Raw genomic sequence first — 19,260 nt, 5'->3', positions numbered from 1 at the left:
GGGTTTAATTTTATTAGAAAAGAGCCAAACTTTTAACTTTTCTGACATTTATAAAGCAACTGATCCTTTCCGTAGGTACGTTTCTTGAACATCAGAAATGTTTGATTACCAGTTCGCTTTCTGCCAACTGCCCGATTTATTCTATGGCAATTAAATAAATCTAGTGCCTAAATACTTTTTCCACTTGCTTTCATAAAGACATCTAGAAATTGTGCTTTAGCCTGTTGGATCCCTGACATATTTCAGCTGCCCTAAAAATCCTTCACTGCTCTATATTACTTTTTGTTTCCTGTTAAAACACCACTCCATCTCCTCCAGCTTTGAGTGTTTGCCTATAGCTTTGGTACCACAGTTGTTTTTTTTTTTTTAATTTTATTTTTGAATGGTTCGAAAGGGACTTTAAAGATTTTGTGGGTGAGGGAATATTTTAGTGTTTGGACATACACCCAAGTGTCTTTACTCACTTCCAACTTTGCTGACAATAGAATAAATAATTTACAAAGATCTCGAGGCAGAGAAACCCATCCCTCTTTTTCAGGCAGATAACGCCAATACCACTGTTTACAGCAACAAAACATTTGCACCAGAGCAGTCACAGCTATATCACAATTCAGCCAGCTACTTTGTTTGAGGGAGCAAGTGCAAACAGTCATCCCAAGTCAGAGGGAGAGCCATGCTGGAGAAGGGCAGACGTACCACCCCGTGCTGCCCATGACATCTGGCAGGAGAGGAGGGCCCATTAGATGCAGCAGCTGCAGCATATGCAAACTGTCAAGTACTGCATCAGGCTCTGCTAAGCAATGCAGGTATGGATGAATGCCAGTTGAAGAAAGGACCAAAGACGATACTGAGAAGCTCTGGAGCCTTTCCAGTGTTGTAGAGGACCTACCTGACAGCTGGGCTGGGCCACATCTGGCAGCAAGGGAGGGCAGGTGGCACCAATGGCAACACTCCTCACATCCTTACTCTGCTAGCAGAGCGCACTTTATTTCTTTTAAATGCATTGATATAAAAGATATTTTAACTTCCCTACTGTCTTCTCAAGAATTACCAACACACTTGAGGTCTCCTCTAGAAATGAGATTTGCTGATGAGGAATCTTTAGTCTGAAGAGAAACTCTGACCAGCACTTCCTTCCCTGAGCATGAAGAGCCTCTTCCTTTATGGAGCTCAAAGGGGAAAACCCTTGAGGAGGCTGCATCCCTCAAAGAAACAAAACCAACTTCTCTCAAGAGAGAGAGCCATGCTACATGAGCTACTGCATGGAGGTGTCAGACATACAAGACCTAAGAGAGTGATCAAAAATAGTCAGCAAACACTTAATCTACATCAGGAAGAAAGAATTTGATGGCACAAACCAAAAAAATACCAATGGACTTTACTTATAATCTGAAAAAACCCCACCAAATGCAGGATCTGTTAACCATAAAGTCATGAGAATTGAGACATAGAAGAGGAAGTAGTCTTAGGAAATGACTTAGGAAAGAAAGAAAACTCAAATCCAGCAAATCCCGAATGAGAACAGAGAAGACAATGGAGAAAGGGCTCTATGGCAGAAGAGACTGCTCACAGCTTTGCAGCTCACTAAGGTCATGGAAAGAGCCTCAGCTTCAAGGCAGAAAACCAGACCCACCTTTCAGAAGCAGGAGAAGAGAGACAAGGCTGTGATCCGCTGCTCAAAGAACGAAACATGAGGACAGCATAAACTCAAAACAAAAAAGAGAGCTTAACAAAGACTTTGTAGGAACAGCCATAAAAGGAGACTGTCCCAGTCCCATTAAACCCCAAACAGCCTGAAGCCATTTTCCCTGTTTTTTTCTCCCAGAACCAACAATCAGAAGTTTGCCCCAGAGAAAATTTATCTCTTAGCATGGTGTTTCCTTGGATTCAAGACAGCTGTGTTTTTCTGCCTCTTTCTGCACGGTCTCATGCTCCAGCTCTCTCTCGGCAGGCTCGCTAATTAATTGGGCGACTGGCTGTTGCTTCTGCAGGCTAATTGCTGGCAGAACCCAGCTGAATTTTCCAAGCAGAACCTAGACCAAAAAACCCCTAAACAAAATAGCAAAGAAACAAAAAGCCCACAACCCTAGAGATGCAAAGGGATGGAAGGAAAAGGGAAACCAAGAGAAAATGGCTTTCCATGTGCTGTCTGCCTCCTATTTGTTCACAGCAAACATGGTTATCCTTTCTGCTGGCAGCAGATCTCTCCATTCCAGGGATGTTTTAGCACCAACAGATTTGACCTCAGTAACCAAAGATTTCACTTTAACAGAATAATCTCCTCCTTTGTGAAAACATGTTTAGCAGATGGGCTAAAGGAGTGACCCCTTAGATGGTGGTAGCTGCTGGCTCTTAGCCCTGTCTGTGCAAACCCTCCATGAGATGGGAATGAAGGACATGTTATAGGGAGGCCAAATGCCACCCGAAATACTTCACGAGGGCTGGCAGAGTGGTCAGCCACCTTCCAGGACCAGCATTAGATCCCTGGGGATCCCTGGGGTTTGAGGCACTTGCAACCACAGCAGAGCTGAGAGACCAGATTACTCTGACTAACAGGCTCTTTCCATGCCCAGCCTCTGCTCTTCAAAAATACAAGATGGTAACTTTTCACTTTTTTAAGTATATCCCTTTACGCTTAGTTGGGCTTAGTTGGCCTTTGTAGGATGAATGTTTGTCTCTTTTGTACTTAAAAACCCTCAGAAAAGGGCAAAAATTAGAATCTGAACCCAAGCTTGAACACATGAATAATCTCCAACAGAGGAGCATCATTCCACAGTTTTTCCCTCCATAACTCCTACATTTTCATTTGAGTGCCCATCTCGGGAATAACTTCTTTCCTTTACAGCACCTAAAAAAATATCAAGGTATTCAGAGAATAACAGAGTTTGTCCCCATTGAAGGTGCACTGGCTCTTTGAGGGCTGTTGTTGCAAGACAAGATGTGATTGTTAAAACAAAGGAAATTCCAGATAAAAGGAAAAAAAAATAATCTTACAATAAGTGATGCAGTCTTGAGCAGGGATGCAGAGAGGTTGTGAATCCCCATTTTTGGGAATCTACAAACCTCAACTGGACAAAGCCCGGGGCAAGCTGCCCCAGCTTTGGTGTCAGCCCTATTTCAAGCAGCAGATTGGACAGGATCCACCTTATCTTTGCTCTGATTCAATGATTACAAAATCAGGTAGGGAAGAAATGTTGCTCCTCACAAAGCCTGCTTCGCACTTACGGCCCTAGAATATCCTACCCACAAGATTATTTCAGTTCCACAGCCACCTCCACGCTGGCACTGGTACGTTATTGCTGGCAGAGTGTGTGGTGAGAGCTTGCCCCCTTTGAGGTGCTCCTTTTTCCAAAAGTGTACAGGAATGAACAGCAGCAGCAAATAAATAAAGACACTCTGTCTTAAGCTTTTTCTTACTCAAATTCTCTGAGACTACCTGAGTCTCCTAGAAATCCTACATAATTTAATGAGTTTAAGGAATTTATGTGTGGTATGAAGTAAATGCCATTTTTCTTGGGGAGGTGGTGAAACCAGAATGGGGGTATGTGACGGAGCCTCTGCAGAGCTGTACTGATGTTGGCAGCGCTAGCAAGTAGTACCAAAAAAACCCACCCATCCCACAGGCAAAGAGAGCATTTATTTGCCAAATGTCTAATTTTAATTAACTTCACATCAGGGTTTGTGCCCTGAATGTAGCCAGGAGGGACATTGAATGACTCCTAATATTTCCCATGAATGCAGAGACGCCCCTTTCTCTTTTATGGCACAATAAACCGACATGGGGAACACGAACAGGGCTCATAAAGCTGTGGTTTAACTGTTGCACTTACAGATTGTCAAGGACAGCAGTGTCTGATTTGATGTTTCTGATAAGCCGTGGGGACTTGTTTCTGGACAGCCACATTCCAAGGATGGGTAGGATCAGGAAGGGGAGGAAGCTTCCCAGCCCCTTTAGCCAGATTTGCTTTTCATCAGAGAAGGAAGGAATATTTTCTGCATGAGAAATGGTATGCATAGGACATGGTATATAACCAAGGTATTTTTCTTGGCTGACTGGGCAGAAATGGAAACAACTTTTCCAGTTGTACCTTGTCCACAGTCTCAACTTTTACAGTCATTAATGAAAAATAAAAGTGATTTACACTCGGACTGTACACAGGCATGAATTGAAGACATCCTGAAGATCTGACCTATGGTAAGCAGTGGGGTGTAACCTTTTCAAGGCAGAAAACCATTCATGTCAGCAGCCTAGAACTGGTAAGGAGGTTTGAATTGAAATGTTTTCTGGGGAGATTGCTTTTTGGTTTGATTATTTCAGCAGGAAAAGCTAGTCTGCCAAAGCTCGTATGCTTTCAGGAATCGAAGCACTGCCAAGAAGACTTTTGCTAGAAGACTTCTCAGCTCCAGGATGAGATTTCTAACAGACTGGAAATGGGGGAGGCTGCATGGGAAATGCACATCCAAATTTCTGCTTTGTGTGAGACAGAGTGTAGAGATGTGAACCTAATCTTCCAAATCACAACCAACTGGCCCAAATCACCACACAACAGTTTGTCTCCTGCTCCCTCTGCCTGGCCAAATCAATCTTGTGTTATTTCTTAAATATGAGTTAAGTAGTAAATTTAGACGTACTTTAGATTAGCCAACATCCTGTCATTGACCCCACTAGAGGTGGGAAAAATCATCCTCAAGGCTCCTAAAGACAAAGAAGAACCTGAGTTCCAGTCCAACATATACAGCAGGTCTTTTATTAGTTCTAGTCAATTTTCATTGAAAAACAAATTTCAGAGGAGCGCTCTCAGTCCTGTGCTGCCTGTGGCATCCTGTAAGCCAAGACAGCAAGGAGTAGCAGACTGCAAGGGATGGAGCACCCCTCTTCTAAGGGCAGCTGACCCAGTCACCCTTCCCGTTACCCTGACAATCACAAAAACCTACAAGTCCAATTCTCCTTCCCCTCCCTGAACGTACCTGTGGAAGTCAAGGCCCATCCCAGCTCCTCTTTTTAAGGCAGTGAAACATACTGCTGAGAAATCTTGAGGGAGTTCTGATTCCTTATAAAGAAGTCCTATATGTATTTTTTTCCTACTGTATCATATGAAAAGCGTTTTCCCATAAACCTTGCCTTGTTTATATTCTTGGGCCATGACTACAGCACTAGCATTACATATTCTGAGACGTGCTTTAATCTGGCAGGATCTACAAATAGAGCAGCAGATGCTGAGGGCATCAACAGAACCTCTCCCCAAATTGTTCTCCAACTCTTCCATCTGGGTTTTGAAGTCAAATTGAACTTTTTGTACTGCTTTGCTGTGTTGCTTCCCTGCTAGTTTCTGGAAATAGAAGGGTTGCACTGTGTTTATTCCAACTGTAATCAGAAAACACTCACAATCTCCCAAGCAGAGCCCTTTGAAATACTTGGAAGAGAAGCCAAGTGGAAGCGCTGGGTATTTCATTATAAAATGTTCCTTTTTGTGTAGGAGGCAGTGGAAGAGGGGAGGGGAAAGATCTGTCATTTTGATTGTGTGGGAAGAGGGGGGGTTGTTAAAAATGGGGCCAATTTCACTCAGAATGGTTCTATTCTTAAAGAAAACCCTCCAGATTTGCAGAAACACACGTCTTGCTTAGAAAGCTTGTAATGGTTTCTCAAGGAAATTATCTGAAAAATCTTTCTCACTGATTTGTTTCTTTTTCTTTAAAGAATATTTTACTTGGATATTGAAGAAAAGTAAAAATTATTGGCCTTGGATGATCTTTCTGCAAACAATAATGAAAAACAGTTGTCATTTTTACATAACTGTATCTGTGGGAAAGTATTCTGATCTGCAAATATGATGATCAGTTTTTAGCAGGTCAGATCACTGTATTGGTCAGAATGCGTGTGCATACTCTATCATCAGGAAAAATATTTCCAACTGCGCCCATATCCAAACCAGGTCCATCAAAACAAAAACAAATAATCAAAAAAAAAACACCAAAAAAAAGAACCAAAAAAGGAAAGAAGACCTTAAGGTCACACTTGCATTATATTCTTCAGTTTGTATCTGTAAAATTAAAACTAGAAGAATATATTACAGAAACAGAAAACTGGATTCTCCTACAGGCGATTGGAACTAGATGATCTTTGAGGTCCCTTCCAACCCAAACCATTCTATGATTCTATGATTCTACGATTCTATGCTGTGTTGATCCCAGTCACCTGGAAAATAGGTGGGTTTAAAGCCCGTTCGATGTGTTGTGTGTTGCCCTGATGGGAAAGCTCTGCAGAAAGCATTTTCCAAAGCAGTCATCATGCAAGTCTACGTTGGGTGCTGAGTTGAGCCACAGCTCCAGAGGAGCCTGTGTGGACCACAGCTAAGCAAAGTCGTCTCTAACCCACCCAGACTGGACGACTTGGGAAATAATGTTCTATGGGAAAGATGTGACCCAGCAGACCATCGCTTGGTGTCCTATTAGCAGGACTCACCCAAATTTCCATCTTCTACTCACTGTTGATACCTTTCAAACCAGCCTTGCTGGATCCCATTGGTGTCTCCTAAGACCCAACTGGGCTCATTGAAAAACATGAACCCAACTGTTAGCAATAACTTCACCCAGACAGTGGCTATGCCTGGTTTTGGTGCTTTCCACCGTGTCTGACTCCTACCCCAGATGTGTAGGATCTGCTGTACTTCACTTCTTTTTCCTCCACTTTCAGGAGGCCTCTCTGTGCATGCTTGTAGCTTGGGGATGGACACACTGGACAAGCAGGGAACAGGCAAGTCCTTGCTGCTGTGGGTTGCATTTTTCTCTGACTACGAGTCTTCTCTGCAGGGAGAGACAATGCTGGGTGTGGGAGTCTGGTTTCCGTTTTTCTGCACACAGCAGAGAAGGGTTATCTCAACTTGTGGTTTTAAGCTGAAAAGTGACTAAGAAAAGGAAAAAAGCACCCTGCGTTTGTTGCTTCCAAACAACTTCATGCAAAACTAGCCTGGTTAAATAATATTTGAGGTTGGGGAGTTATTTTCTTGTAAATGGCACCCCAGATGAGAAATCTGCCACGTCTCTGAAAGCCAAGCTAGAGCCTTCCTAGTTCAAGCCATAGGAATTCAATCAGCTGTGGGGAATATGACGCTTGTGACTATTTGTGGGATAAAAAAACCAGCCTGGCTGCTTCTTCCAGACAACCAGTGCTCTGCAAAAACCACCACAGGTTGGGGACATCTAGGGGTGGGGGCTGAAGAGACAAGGGGAAAAGGGAGGTGGGCTGGTGTGGCACTCTGAAGTGCCTTCAACTGTGAGGTAGGAGACCCTTGCATGGCATGATGGGTGATGAGAAGAGGATGGCTCCATGGCATAGAGAGCAGGGTATTGGTGGCAAAGTCAGGTAGCCCGTGCACCCATGGGATGTATTGTGGAACTGTGATTTCTCCCTACTCTGGGATCCTAAGGCCACTGTCCAGACTAGGTGTATCGAGTCGCTGGTCAGATGCTTCAGTGTTTTCCTGGAAAATGCCCAACACGTGAAAGGAGTTAACAGTGTGTGTAAGGCTTAAATGATTTACAGTTGGTGAAAAGAAAGAGAAATGGTGTGTTGGGTTTGCGTGGCAAGGTTTTGGTAATGGGAGGGCTACAGGGGTGGCTTCTATGAGAAGCTGCTAGAAGCTTCCCCCATATCTGATAGAGCCAGTGCCAGCCGGCTCCAAGACGGACGCACTGCTAGCCAAGGTCAAGCCCATCAGCGACGGTGGAAGCTCCTCTGGGATAATGTATTTAAGAAGGGGGAAAAAATCTGAGAGAGAGAAAACTTCAGCCAGAGAGAGGAGTGAGAATGTGTGAGAGAAACACCTCTGCAGACACTGAGGTCAGTGAAGAAGGAGGGGAGGAGATGGTCCAGGTGCTGGAGCAGAGATTCTCCTGCAGCCCATGGTGATGACCATGGTGAGGCAGGCTGTCCTGCAGCCCATGGATGTCCACGGTGGAGCAGAGATCCACCTGCAGCCCATGAAGGACCCCATGCCAGAGCGAATGGATGCCCAAAGAGGACTGTGACCTCATGGGAAGCCCACACTGGAGCAGGCTCCTGGCAGGACCTCTGGACCCGTCAGGAGAGGAGCCCAGGCTGGAGCAGGTTTGCTGGCAGGACCAGTGACCCCACAGGGGACCCAGGCTGTTCCTGAAGGCCTACACCCCGCGGGAGGGACCCACACTGGATCAGTTCATTGAGAACTGTCTCCTGTGGGAAGGTACCCCATGCTGGAGCTGGGGAAAGTGAGTCTTCCTTTCCCTGACAAGGAAAGAGCAGCAGAAACAATGTGTGATGAACTGACCACAACCCCCACTCCCCATCGCCCTGCACCACTCAGGAGGAGAAGGTAGAGCCAGGAAGAAGGGAGGGGTGAGGGGAAGGTGTTTTTGAGATCTGCCTTTGTTTCTCATTACCCTACTCTTATTTGATTGGTACTAAATCAAACTAATTTCTCCAAGTCAAGTCTGTTTTGCCCATGATGGTAATTAGTGAACAACCTCTTCCGTCCTTATCTCAACCCGTGAGCCTTTTGTTATTTTTTCTCTCCCCTGCCAGCTGAGGAGGGGACCCAGCATCCAGCCATGGTCAACCCACCACAAGGAGAAAACAGGATTGGCAGATTAATGCCAAGTGTATTGCAGAGGGAGTGGGATGGCTGGTGGAGTATGAGAGTACTGGAGAGTTTGGGCTGAGGGCCTGATCCGCTGAAATAAAGACAACTTCACTGGGCTCCAGGTTGATCTCCCAAAAGCCAACGCAGTCATGACCTAAACCAAAATCTGAAGCTTTAGAGCCTAAATTTCATCTCTGGGTCTGAGCTTTTGGCCCATCTGCTCTGAATACCATTTTCCAATTTTCTTTGATGAAAAAGAAAGAGGGACCAACGTAGGACCTTGGGCTCCCTCTGAACCCCACAGACCTCTGCTGCTTTCCAGCATCCCGGTGACCTACCGATTCTGTAGTAGTCCTTGTCCAGGTCTTTGCAAAAGCCTTTTCCTCTCGCCACCTCCAAGGAGTACTCAATCAGCAGCAAAACACTCATAACCTAGGAGAACAAAAGCAAAAGACATAATTCAGTGGGCCCTGGGCCAGCTTCCTATCAACAAATTTGTTTCCAGGGAGCACGCAATGGCCACAGTCCTAAATGCAGGATGAGTCTCCAAGTGAGACACTCACGAAGGGTTTAAAATCCTTTACAAGGAAACATTGAGGCAAAAGTTATCAGTTATTAATGATTTGGTTTAGCTGTCTTTTTCTGCCAGTCTCTGAGGGAGGATGGAGGAATTACAAAGCTAATGAGTTTTGTTTCAACATTTTTTCATCCAGAAATTCCTGGCTTTACATCTTGAAATTGCATTTTGGTTCAGAATTGACCTAAATGTAACGATAGTATTTTAAAGTGTAAAAAGAAACACAAAAGGAATAAAGATCTCTCTGTAAGTCTAGCTGTACTGCTTCATTGACAAAAATATAATTTTCCTTCTTTTATTTATTTGAGAAAATTTCCAAATGTGCTTTTTTCACGTTGAACCAAAACGACTTTGTCCAAGTTTCCTCATCGAACATCAAACTCCAGACTCCAAACTTCATCCCATTCTGAGTTTAGCAATCTGTGAGATGTGGTGAGGTCTAGAGCTGTGGTCTCAGTCCTAGCTCGGTACTTCTGTATCCAAACAGTAATGATCTGCAGTGAAAAATCAATTTCTAACCCCCAGGTTAGGGAGAGCTCCTGTTGCATGTAGGGCACTGGGCAGTCGGGGGCTGCAGAAGACCTCTGTAAGGCTGGAGACCCCACCATGGAACACCTCAGACAGCAGGTCCAGGGTATTTCCATGCAAGTAAAACCAGGAAATGAGTATCCACAAGGCCAGACATGCCACCACATCCCTCCTGGGGACAATCCCACCCTGCCAGTGTGTACCCTACAGACAGCACATGCCAAGGGGACCAAACTTGTTGCGGATGTGAGAACAAGAAGTCCAAGGCCACAACAGAGCATCAGTCACTGCCCACAACGATGTCAGAGCAAATAACACCTCTTGGGGTAAAGGACTACTCTGATGCTGTTTATTGCTCCTTCATCACCTTCCTGACAGTTTCAGCACTATGTAGTGAGATGGCACGGTTCTGACTCCAATCTTGTTCATCTCTTTCTTCCTCGTTCTCCGGTCTCTGCTGTCCTCCCTCACACTTGGTACGTCTTTCATTTCTTCTCCGTTTTTAGGCTGTAGCGAGCTGCAGCCCAGCACGGTCTGCCAGTCCCACACCCACAGCTGCACTTTCCAAAAGCAGGGTTATTTCAAAATTGGCTGGACGGCGTGGGTGGCTGGGGAGGAGGCGCTGCTGCCGCACCCAGGGATGGAGGAAACACGGGCACGTCACCTCGCAGCTGCGACTCACTGTCTGGACAAGACATCTGACCTCTCTGATGCTGTGCTGCTTCTGCTGTGCTTCTTCTGCTACATTCTCTGCTGCTGCTGCTGCTTGTTCTCTGCCTGAGCTTTACCCCTGTGCAGGAGGACCTCTTGCCACAACAGCAGGGCACAGCCTGAGAGCAGAGAGTAGGGGTCAGAGCAGGAGAAATGCACGGACTGTCATGCCCTCTGCATTTTTCCTCGGAGGCGTGGGAACAGAGTTTGCAGGAGAGGAAATCCTGAGGTGTGCAAACAATGGAGAAACCTCTGCAAACATGACTCTCCGTCTTCACCCCACCAGTACCGAGTCCAGCACGGGGAGCACCCATTCTGCAGAGTGTTCTGTTCTCCAGGGACAGGAGCCATCCACAAAAGTGCCATCAACAAACAAAGTGGTTGTCATGAGGAGGTCAATGGCAGAAGCTGTTTTGTCTGGGCTGCACGACCTCTGTCTGTGAGTCGACCTCTGTCTGTGAGTCGTCTGAACCCCACGCTGACGCAGGAAGAATGTATCTGCTACCAAGATCAGCACGGGGCTCGGGTACCATGTAGCTCAAACATCTTTTCCACAATAGCTGCAGCAGCCTTTCGTTTCAACAACGGCTTAAAGAAGTGATGCAGGCAAGGAGGAACCGGAACCGTTGTGGTCTGCGCTTGTGTTGGCAAATTGATGTGTGGGAAACAGCACAAAACCAGCAACTGCAGGGAGATAAGGCAAGCCCAGCTGTAAGCAAGCAGAAGAAATCATGTTGTTTGTCTTGGCAGAGCAGGGGCTGGAGGTGCCCTACAAGACCTAGGCAGAGTTGGGGCTGGAGTAAGGTATGGTCAGGTGTGCGAGGGCTGACATTGCCAGCACACGAAACAAAGAGGAGTGGGAAGAAAGACTTAGCATTGCCCTGAAATGGGGAAGCAGGTCTGGGTGGGATGGCTGGCAGCAGAGACAGGAACTGAGTGCAGACTGTGCCACTGTCTCTGCGTTAGCTGCAGGAGATGGAGATAGATAGAAACTACCTTCAAAACCAAATTCATCAGCTTTCTGTGCCACAAGCTGCAAGTGCACCTTCCAGAAGAGCTGTAGCACATCACCCAGAGCACTTTGCTTCTAGAGTGAGTGTCCACCAAGCCACAAGCTTCCTGCAGTGGGGACTGGGAACCTGTGTCCCACCACTGGCCTTCCCTCTGAGTTTAAAATGCTGTCTAAAGTCCGAGTTGGAAGAAAGGATGTGTCATGTTTTCTCCTGGTATCAGATTGTTCAATAGCTATGTGACACACGCTACTTTTTTTCTTTTTTTTTGCCAGGCAGTAAATGTGACACACACTACTTTTTTCCAATTTTTTTTTTTTGCCAGGTAGTAAATGAACTTTGCAATTTGTTCGTGAGGCTGATAGGAAAAGGAGAAATATCTAGATCTCGTTACATGGGAACACAAGGAAGTGAACATGAATTCAGTTCAATGTAACAGCGTTTGAAGTCCCGTGGAAGCGCTGAACCTTGTCAAGGATGACATTGCATTGATCTGAAGTTTCTCTACACTTGACGGTCTCCTCTGGGATGTAAAGGATCTTTAGCTAACTACCCATGGAGGTCACACACTGACTTCAAGTGCCCCAGCTTCTCTGAGAGGTTCCATGTACACGCTCCAGAAGAGATTTCGCTTCCCTTATTGCTACTGTTGGTCAAACCCCTCGAATGTCAACATGGGAAATATAGGAAGAAATTGCTTTTTCAGGTTTCTGTTAAACGGAGGCCTAAGCAAAACAGATGACCTGAGCTGTAAACAGCAGTTTCATTCCTGAAAGACAAGTGAGTGAACGCAGGACATCAAATCCCAAATGCTCCCATCCCAGATGGATTTACAGCCAGAGCAGAGCCAGATCCTAAACTTCAGTATGAAGAACCATCTCTGACATCTATCAAAGAGGGGAACAGTAGAGCAAAAGAGCTCTTGGTTTCTTTGCAGGTGTTGAAATGAGCCACACAACCAGACCAACTGCAGTCACATAAAACAAGTACACATCAGATAGAACACCCAAGCCCAACCTGAAAGATTAAGGAGAAGACTTTTAAAGTGAAAGTTGGTTTAAACTTTCCATTTAAAAGGTCTTTTGCATAGAAAGAACAAGCCACTGAACTGCAACGAGATATAACAGACAAAGATCTGTGTGCCTTTCCCCTGACTGTCCATCACCAGTGCCACGTGAGGACCAGGGTACCTCTCCATCACCTGACTTTGGATTTGACACGCTGCTGCCTGGCATGTGACAATCTCATTTATTCCCGCAGACAATATACATACAAGCTGATGAAACCTCTACGGTGGGCTGCTCGCCTCAATTTGAGAAGAAGGTAGAGAAAGATTGATGTGGTGCCTGCCTGGCACTCCCTGCTCTGCGAGGCTGCGTGTATTCTCACTTGAGACTCACCCTTCAGCTCCAGAAGAAACCGAAAGGTTCCCATTTCAGACAGACAGGACTGCTTAGACAAGCATCCAGTTCCCTTATTGCTATGTCATGACAGGAGAAAGGCAGGCTTAAAATAGCTTAAAATAGGAAATTTCACCTTCCAGCACTCAATTCACAGCTCACTTGGTGTGCTGCAGCCTCCCAGCCCCTCCACCAGCCAGCCCTTCTTCCTTTATCTCCAATAGCTGCAGTTTTTGGAGGACATGTCTCATCTTATTGCTGACTCCTTATTTAAAGGAGTGCTTCAAGCTTCCTGGTAGAAGAATTGTAACACCAGGAGATGAAGTGACTTAGCCAAATAGTGCAGGACTGAGGTAGAACCAGTCGTTAAGCCAAGGCAGCTAAATTGGGGGTGTCTTGCAAGGCAGAATCTTAACAGCGTGACACACGCAGCCCCCGCTCCCTTGTGAATAATTTTGCTGTAGCTGCAGTAGGGTAACTGCTGTTAGAGGTTGTGTCATGTGCCTTTTTTCTTCTGAAATATGTGCAGTTTGACTAATCTCCAAATAATTTATCTTTATGCACATGGCCTTGGTGTGACGGCTGCTCCTTTTATTTTCACACCCGGTGTTTCTGCAAGAACAGCTTGAAGCCATAATGAACAGGGGTCAATGGGGACGGTGACGTGCTGCTCCAGCAGTGCATTGGGGTGCTGCGAAGGTTTCTGACAGCAGTGGACACAAGCAGGTGACACCCAGCACTTTGAAGGCAAATAGCACCACATATAAGCACTGTACTTTCAGTGCTTCCCATTTTCTTCCTTTAATTTAAAAGTGGGTTTTGTGGCAGGATGGGTAGGATGAAGTGAGGAGTGTTTTTAGCTCCCATTTGATTTCCTTTCAAAACATTTCATCTTTTTCCTTCCTGCTGCCTCCTTCCCCCCGCTCTTGTTTGCGCAGCAGAGATGCTCCAGGAAGACGAGGGAGCAGCACAGGGTCTGCTGAACATCTCAGATCAGCCACAGCTTGGTGAAAGTGCAATGAATCACAGCTCTGTGCCAACAAGAGTCATGTCTACAGGTGAGGACTGGACCTGGGGAAGGTCCTAGAGATGAGACTCTGCTCCTTGAGATAAATGGCTGACAAAGAGAAGAGCTCAGCTGCAACTGAGGCCAGACCAAGCTACAGACACGCTGCTTTCTAAGACCTCCTTTGGCTCTGATCAAGGACAAGCAACAAACGGATTGTGGGTTTTCTGCCCATGCTGTATGCACAGAAGCAACTTTCCAGCCTTGTTCCAGAAGCTAATGTCAAATAACTTGAGCTTCTTCATGCCTGGGAGGAGCCAATGAGCAGAAGGACAAATTCCTCCATGCTTTCTTTGAAAGTCACCTGCAATTCACCTCACAACACCCAGTGAAGCTTTGCTAATCATAGAACTCTGTCCCCTCCTCATTCCCCTCCTTCTTCTTCCTCATCTGAGAATGCCCACGATTTATTTCAGCTGTCCATGGAGAGATCAGCAGTAAGACAAATCTAATTTATAGGAGGACAAGACATCGCCACAAAGCCTGAGAGCTTGTGTTTGATGGCATTACTATCACCCAGCACCACTATGATTCATCACTAGGACCCACAGCAATAATTCATACTGATACAAACCAACAGTATTGACGTAGCAAATCATCCAAGTCAGTGCTGAGTTATAAATCCCCTTTTCTTTTTCCCTCCTTCTGCCCAGCTGCAGCTACATGATCAAAAGGGTGGAGAAGAGGTAGGGAAAAAATATTTGCTCTTCTGTGTTGTCTCTTAAACCAGTAAGACAAGACAACCTTCTTCAAAAATTAAACTGTTTCCCAAGGGGTTCTGTGTAAAAGAACCCCCCTGTGATGATACAGTAGGTACAGACACGCTGGGACCTGGGGAGTTAGAGGCTCTGGTATTGCAGTGATGGTCACTGTCAGGAGCCAGCCCCAGCAGCAGGGATGAAGAGCTGAGGGTTCAGGCTGCTCCTGCCTATTCCCCATTTCCTCTACTGGGTCACTCTGGTCTTCAAGAGCATCTCTGGCTCCTTAGTCTAAACTCAAGTTGCTTGTTAGTTGCTAATGCTCCCTGGTACTGCACGCCGTGTTGATCTCGTACATCATGCCTGTGCATATCTTACGGTAATCGCTATTCTGGTTTTGCAGTGATGTGCCACAAAGTTTCAGAAGGTGACCCTAAACCCTCCTGACCACCAGCCACATCCAGCTGGTCACTGTGATGGTGGTTGAACTGCACAAGACCTGTCATTTAGAGTCATGGGGACGCTTCCTACCCAGCCCTGGCACTGAGGACTACCAATGTGGGCAGGAGAGCAGAGAAAGGACCCAGCTGTGGGTCTGCAGGATCCTCTCCAAAACCATAGTGAGTTCATGTTTCTTGTGATCTGTCAGGTGCAGGGTGAAGCCAGATCATGCCCTGGCAGAGCAGAAAGGGGACACATGCCTGTGGCTTTGACTGCAATGTGGGAGTTTGGTCTTCATTACAATATCAGGTGGAGTTACTGTTGCTAAGTCCTTTCCTGTGGATGTGCTCAAGACATGTTGTGGGTGATGGGTAAGTCTGTTTCAGAAATGGTCTCAGAGTCACATTCATATTCAATGCAGACTCGTCCCTCCTAAAAGAGGATCAACGGGCAACTTCAGCACTAGACCCCTGATTGCCCATACTGCCATGCTTAGCTTGCTCCCTGGCTTTGGTTTGAACTACTCAAACCACTTTTCTTCAAGATTGATCTGCTCCAGAAGAAGCTGACCCTAAGCCAGGCAGCACCCCTTGGCTTCAGGGCACAGGATTAGTCCTTCACCCTCTTTTAGTTAGCAATGCAGGGAATCTAAGTGTTTTGTTGCAGGTACCTATGCTTTTATTTATATAGCATAAGGTATAAACTACAACTAAGGATATCACATGTAATTTCTGACTTGAGCCATGTCTCCACTGCTAACAGTCAGGAGAGGTATAACGTTCACAGCAATAAAAAAGACTGTGTACTAAACAGCCTCTGCTCATAGAGAGCCCTGTTACACTAGAATTTGTCAAACATGGAAAAGAAATGACTGAAAAGGAAACGTGAGCAGAACAGAGCTGGTGAGTATTAAACACAACAGCTAGTAAACATGATCGTTCTCATGTAACCTCAACCTCAAGAAGTCTCTGATGGATCGACTGCAGGGAATGCACAGGGCAGGGATCACTTGGTACCTGTCCTGCTTCCAACACCTTCTTTTTTAAGCAGCTGCTTCTGGCTGCAGTTGGAGGCAGGCTGGGAGGCTGCTGGAATTCAGGGCTGACTCTGGACATCTGTCTTATGACTTCTGCCTTTGCCATTTTGCAAAGAGAAGCAGCTTCTCTTGCCCGCCCTCGGTGGACCTTTGAACCTTTTCTGCAAACTCTTTCCCATGAGCCCTGTGAAGGCTCGTTCCAAGGCTTGTTTGCTGCTCAAAAGACTCTGTGCCTTTTGCTCACCTGGTGTCTTCAACAGACCCACAAAACATTTTTGAAATAACGCAGCTTTTGTATGACATCACTAGTAATTAATTTTTCCCTGTTAGCCACCAGCACCGACAGGTGTTGTCTCATTCTCTTCCATCACGCACTGGTGCAAATCAGGAATCTCTCTTATCGTTAGTGGCATCACGGTGAAACACTTACAAGAAAAATGTGCCTTATTTCAAAGCTTTTGCTGACTTCTGAGAAAGACAAAGGAGGCTTTTTTATGATTCACCTTCCCAGCTAGGAAAAAATAATTCTTTTTCTGTACCTCTGTTTCACCACTGATAACAGATAGCTCACGTCACACAGCGTGCTTGTAGCCCTCTGGAGAAAACGTGGTGTAGTTCCCTGTCTTGTGTTTCCCATCTTTGCACAGACCTTTAATTTTGCCAGCTCCTCCTCAAATCTTGGCTATACTTCCTATGAGGATCCCATTTCTAAACAGTTCATGACCATCCCTCCGTGATGGCTGTATGTTTAATTGCTTGTTAGAAATTGCTTGTGCTCTGCTGCAAACTCTCAGCTTTCATGTGTTTCAATTTTGGTGTCCTGGGGTCATGAGAATGCACAAGAAATGCAGCAATTTCTTTTTCTTTTAAAGCAGTGAGATTATAAGCTTTGAGTTTGTGGCAAAAAGAAAAGTAGTCGGCTCAGGGTGTAATCTAGATGCTCAAAAAGCAGAAGGCAAAAGAGATTATGAAATTGCATGATTCTTTTAACCAATCTCATAATGTTTTTGAGGTCCCCAAATGATTAAAATATGGCATGGAAATGCTGCTGCGGCACCTGGCTTTCAAGTAACGCCAGGGGAAAGATGCTGGCAGTTACATTGCATGAAGATGTGGTGTAGACACAAGTTTCTCTGCTCTCTTGCTCTGGCTGGCACGGGACCATCTCCTGCCCCAAAACAGGGAGGTGCAGGGATGCTGCGCTGCACCCGAGCACAGCCACTCCCCTCGCCCACCACCTCCAGCAGCCCACAGTGATGCTGACTCCTGGTGCGTTTGGAAAATCCTACCATTCCCTGAATGCTTTATCTTACTATCCGAAAAAGCAATTAAGCTGATCTCCAGACTTCTTTGACTTTTGTTTCATGAGTTGAATCCCCCAAAGTATGCTGGCATGGCATTGCGGAAGTCAAAACCATTAAACCAGCACATCAGACCGCTGTCTTGTCTTTGTGTGAGTGAGGAGGGGGTTATGGTGCAGTGAGGATTTGCTCAGGCAGCTTGGAATACTCCCCCTGCCCCAGGAAAGCAGACTGGTGCTGCACAGGGACCATGGCATGTCCTTCCCACACGTAGCACGGCTGCCACATCTGCCATACCCAGCACGTATTTGCAGGCTCCCCTCACTCCACTTCTCCTGTGCAAGGAGGGGTTAAGAGCCCCCATTTAACCATTAGAGAATCATGGAATGGTTTGGGTTGGAAGGAAGCTTAAAAATCATTTAGTTCCACCCCCCCTGCCATGGGCAGGGACACCTTCCACTACACCAGGTTGCTCAAAGCCTCATCCAACCTGGCCTTGAACACTTCCAGGGATGGGGCAGCCACAGCTTCTCTGGGCAACCTGTGCCAGTGCCTCACCAGCCTCAGTGTAAAAAATTTCTTCCTTAGATCTAATCTAAATCTCCCCTCTTTCAGTTTAAAGCCATTGCCCCTTGTCCTGTCACTACACACCCTCATAAAAGTCCCTCTCCCCGCAGGCTCCCAACCCGTGACTGTGCACAGCGAGTGCAACACATGGGATTATTTCAGTGCCTCCGCTGTGCGAGAAACCACATCCTCAGTATGACTTAAAACCACCAGAAACCACCTCTGTGCAACCAGGTGGAGGGGTAGAAACGTCCCTCCAGGCTCTGCTGCCCCTGCTCCCTGCCATCTGCACCCACCCCCGAGCCGTTACGCCAGCTGCTGGGCAGATGAACACAGCCACAGATCCAAATGGAAACCAAAACAGTGCACATAGTGTCCAACTGGCCGTAGAGAGAGAAACGAGGCAGCTTTGCCCACCTGCCCTTTGCTTGCTGGGGGCCCACATCCCTCCTCCCTCCGGTGACCCATAATTTCAGCACTCCCACAGTTTCCATCGCCGATGTGCTGCCCAGTTTCTAACCAACAGGTCCAGGTAGCCGCGCTGAGCCCTGGCCAAGCTACACACCCCTACGTGGGTAAGAGCTCCCGCACTAAGCTTCAAGGGAAAAACAGGAAGCAGAGTGAGTTTCCATGAGTTCCCATTGGTAGAACCAGGGAAAATATAGTTAAAAAACCTTCCCAGTACAATAAATTTCTTCCTGTCTCTCCCTCCCCCGCCCCGTCGCTTGTCCTCTTTTGTCCATCTCTCTTAAATCACTGTTTTTTCTCTTTTGGGAACACAGAAAAGTCAACAGTCAGGATACCTTGTGATCCTCAATGATCACACCTTCTGCAAAGAATACACCTCTGCCTCTCTCTTCTTGTCCCCCTCTCCCTGTCCCCCTCCCTTCCAGTCCTGTAACTTACCATGTGGAAGACCCCTAGAGCCACTGTTGCTGTCTTGATGTTGAAGAAGCAACATTTGGGGGGCTCTGTGGTCGTTTGGGCGGTCATTTTCGGATCCCTCCGCACAACCGTGAGTTAATGAGGTTGAATTTTCAGCAACCGCCCCACTGAAAAGCGAAGCGAGCGGTGCAGCTCGGCTTCCTTCCTGGTTTATAAATGTGTTAAGTCATCTACAAAGTCACATGAGGTCTTTGATTTCTCAATAATAAAGAAAGCAAAGTTGTGTTGCTTTTTGAACAGATCTTTAACTGCTTGCACATCCCAGATGGCAAATGTAAGCACAAATGCTGCTTTGGGACGGGGGTGTCCAGCAAGGGACGTGTGTGGGTAGAGGAGGGATCCGAAGCAGGGTGCAGTTTTGT

The 19,260-nt window shown here is 46.4% G+C and overlaps 1 protein-coding gene across 1 annotated transcript in view; it reads right to left on the bottom strand.

Annotated features, from left to right (window-relative positions):
* LAPTM5 (lysosomal protein transmembrane 5) overlaps positions 1-19,016 on the bottom strand; it is a 28,050-nt gene extending 9,034 nt beyond the window's left edge. Inside the window, 2 exon segments of the mRNA XM_009982812.2 lie at positions 8,957-9,050; positions 18,860-19,016. Coding sequence (XP_009981114.2) covers positions 8,957-9,050; positions 18,860-18,946 — 181 coding nt within the window. The 5' untranslated portion in view covers positions 18,947-19,016.
* Positions 19,017-19,260: the final 244 nt, after the last annotated feature.

This window comes from Tauraco erythrolophus, chromosome 24 (genome assembly GCF_009769465.1).
Source record: "Tauraco erythrolophus isolate bTauEry1 chromosome 24, bTauEry1.pri, whole genome shotgun sequence".
Lineage (NCBI taxonomy): Eukaryota > Metazoa > Chordata > Aves > Musophagiformes > Musophagidae > Tauraco > Tauraco erythrolophus.
This window is presented reverse-complemented; position numbering and strand designations above follow the sequence as displayed.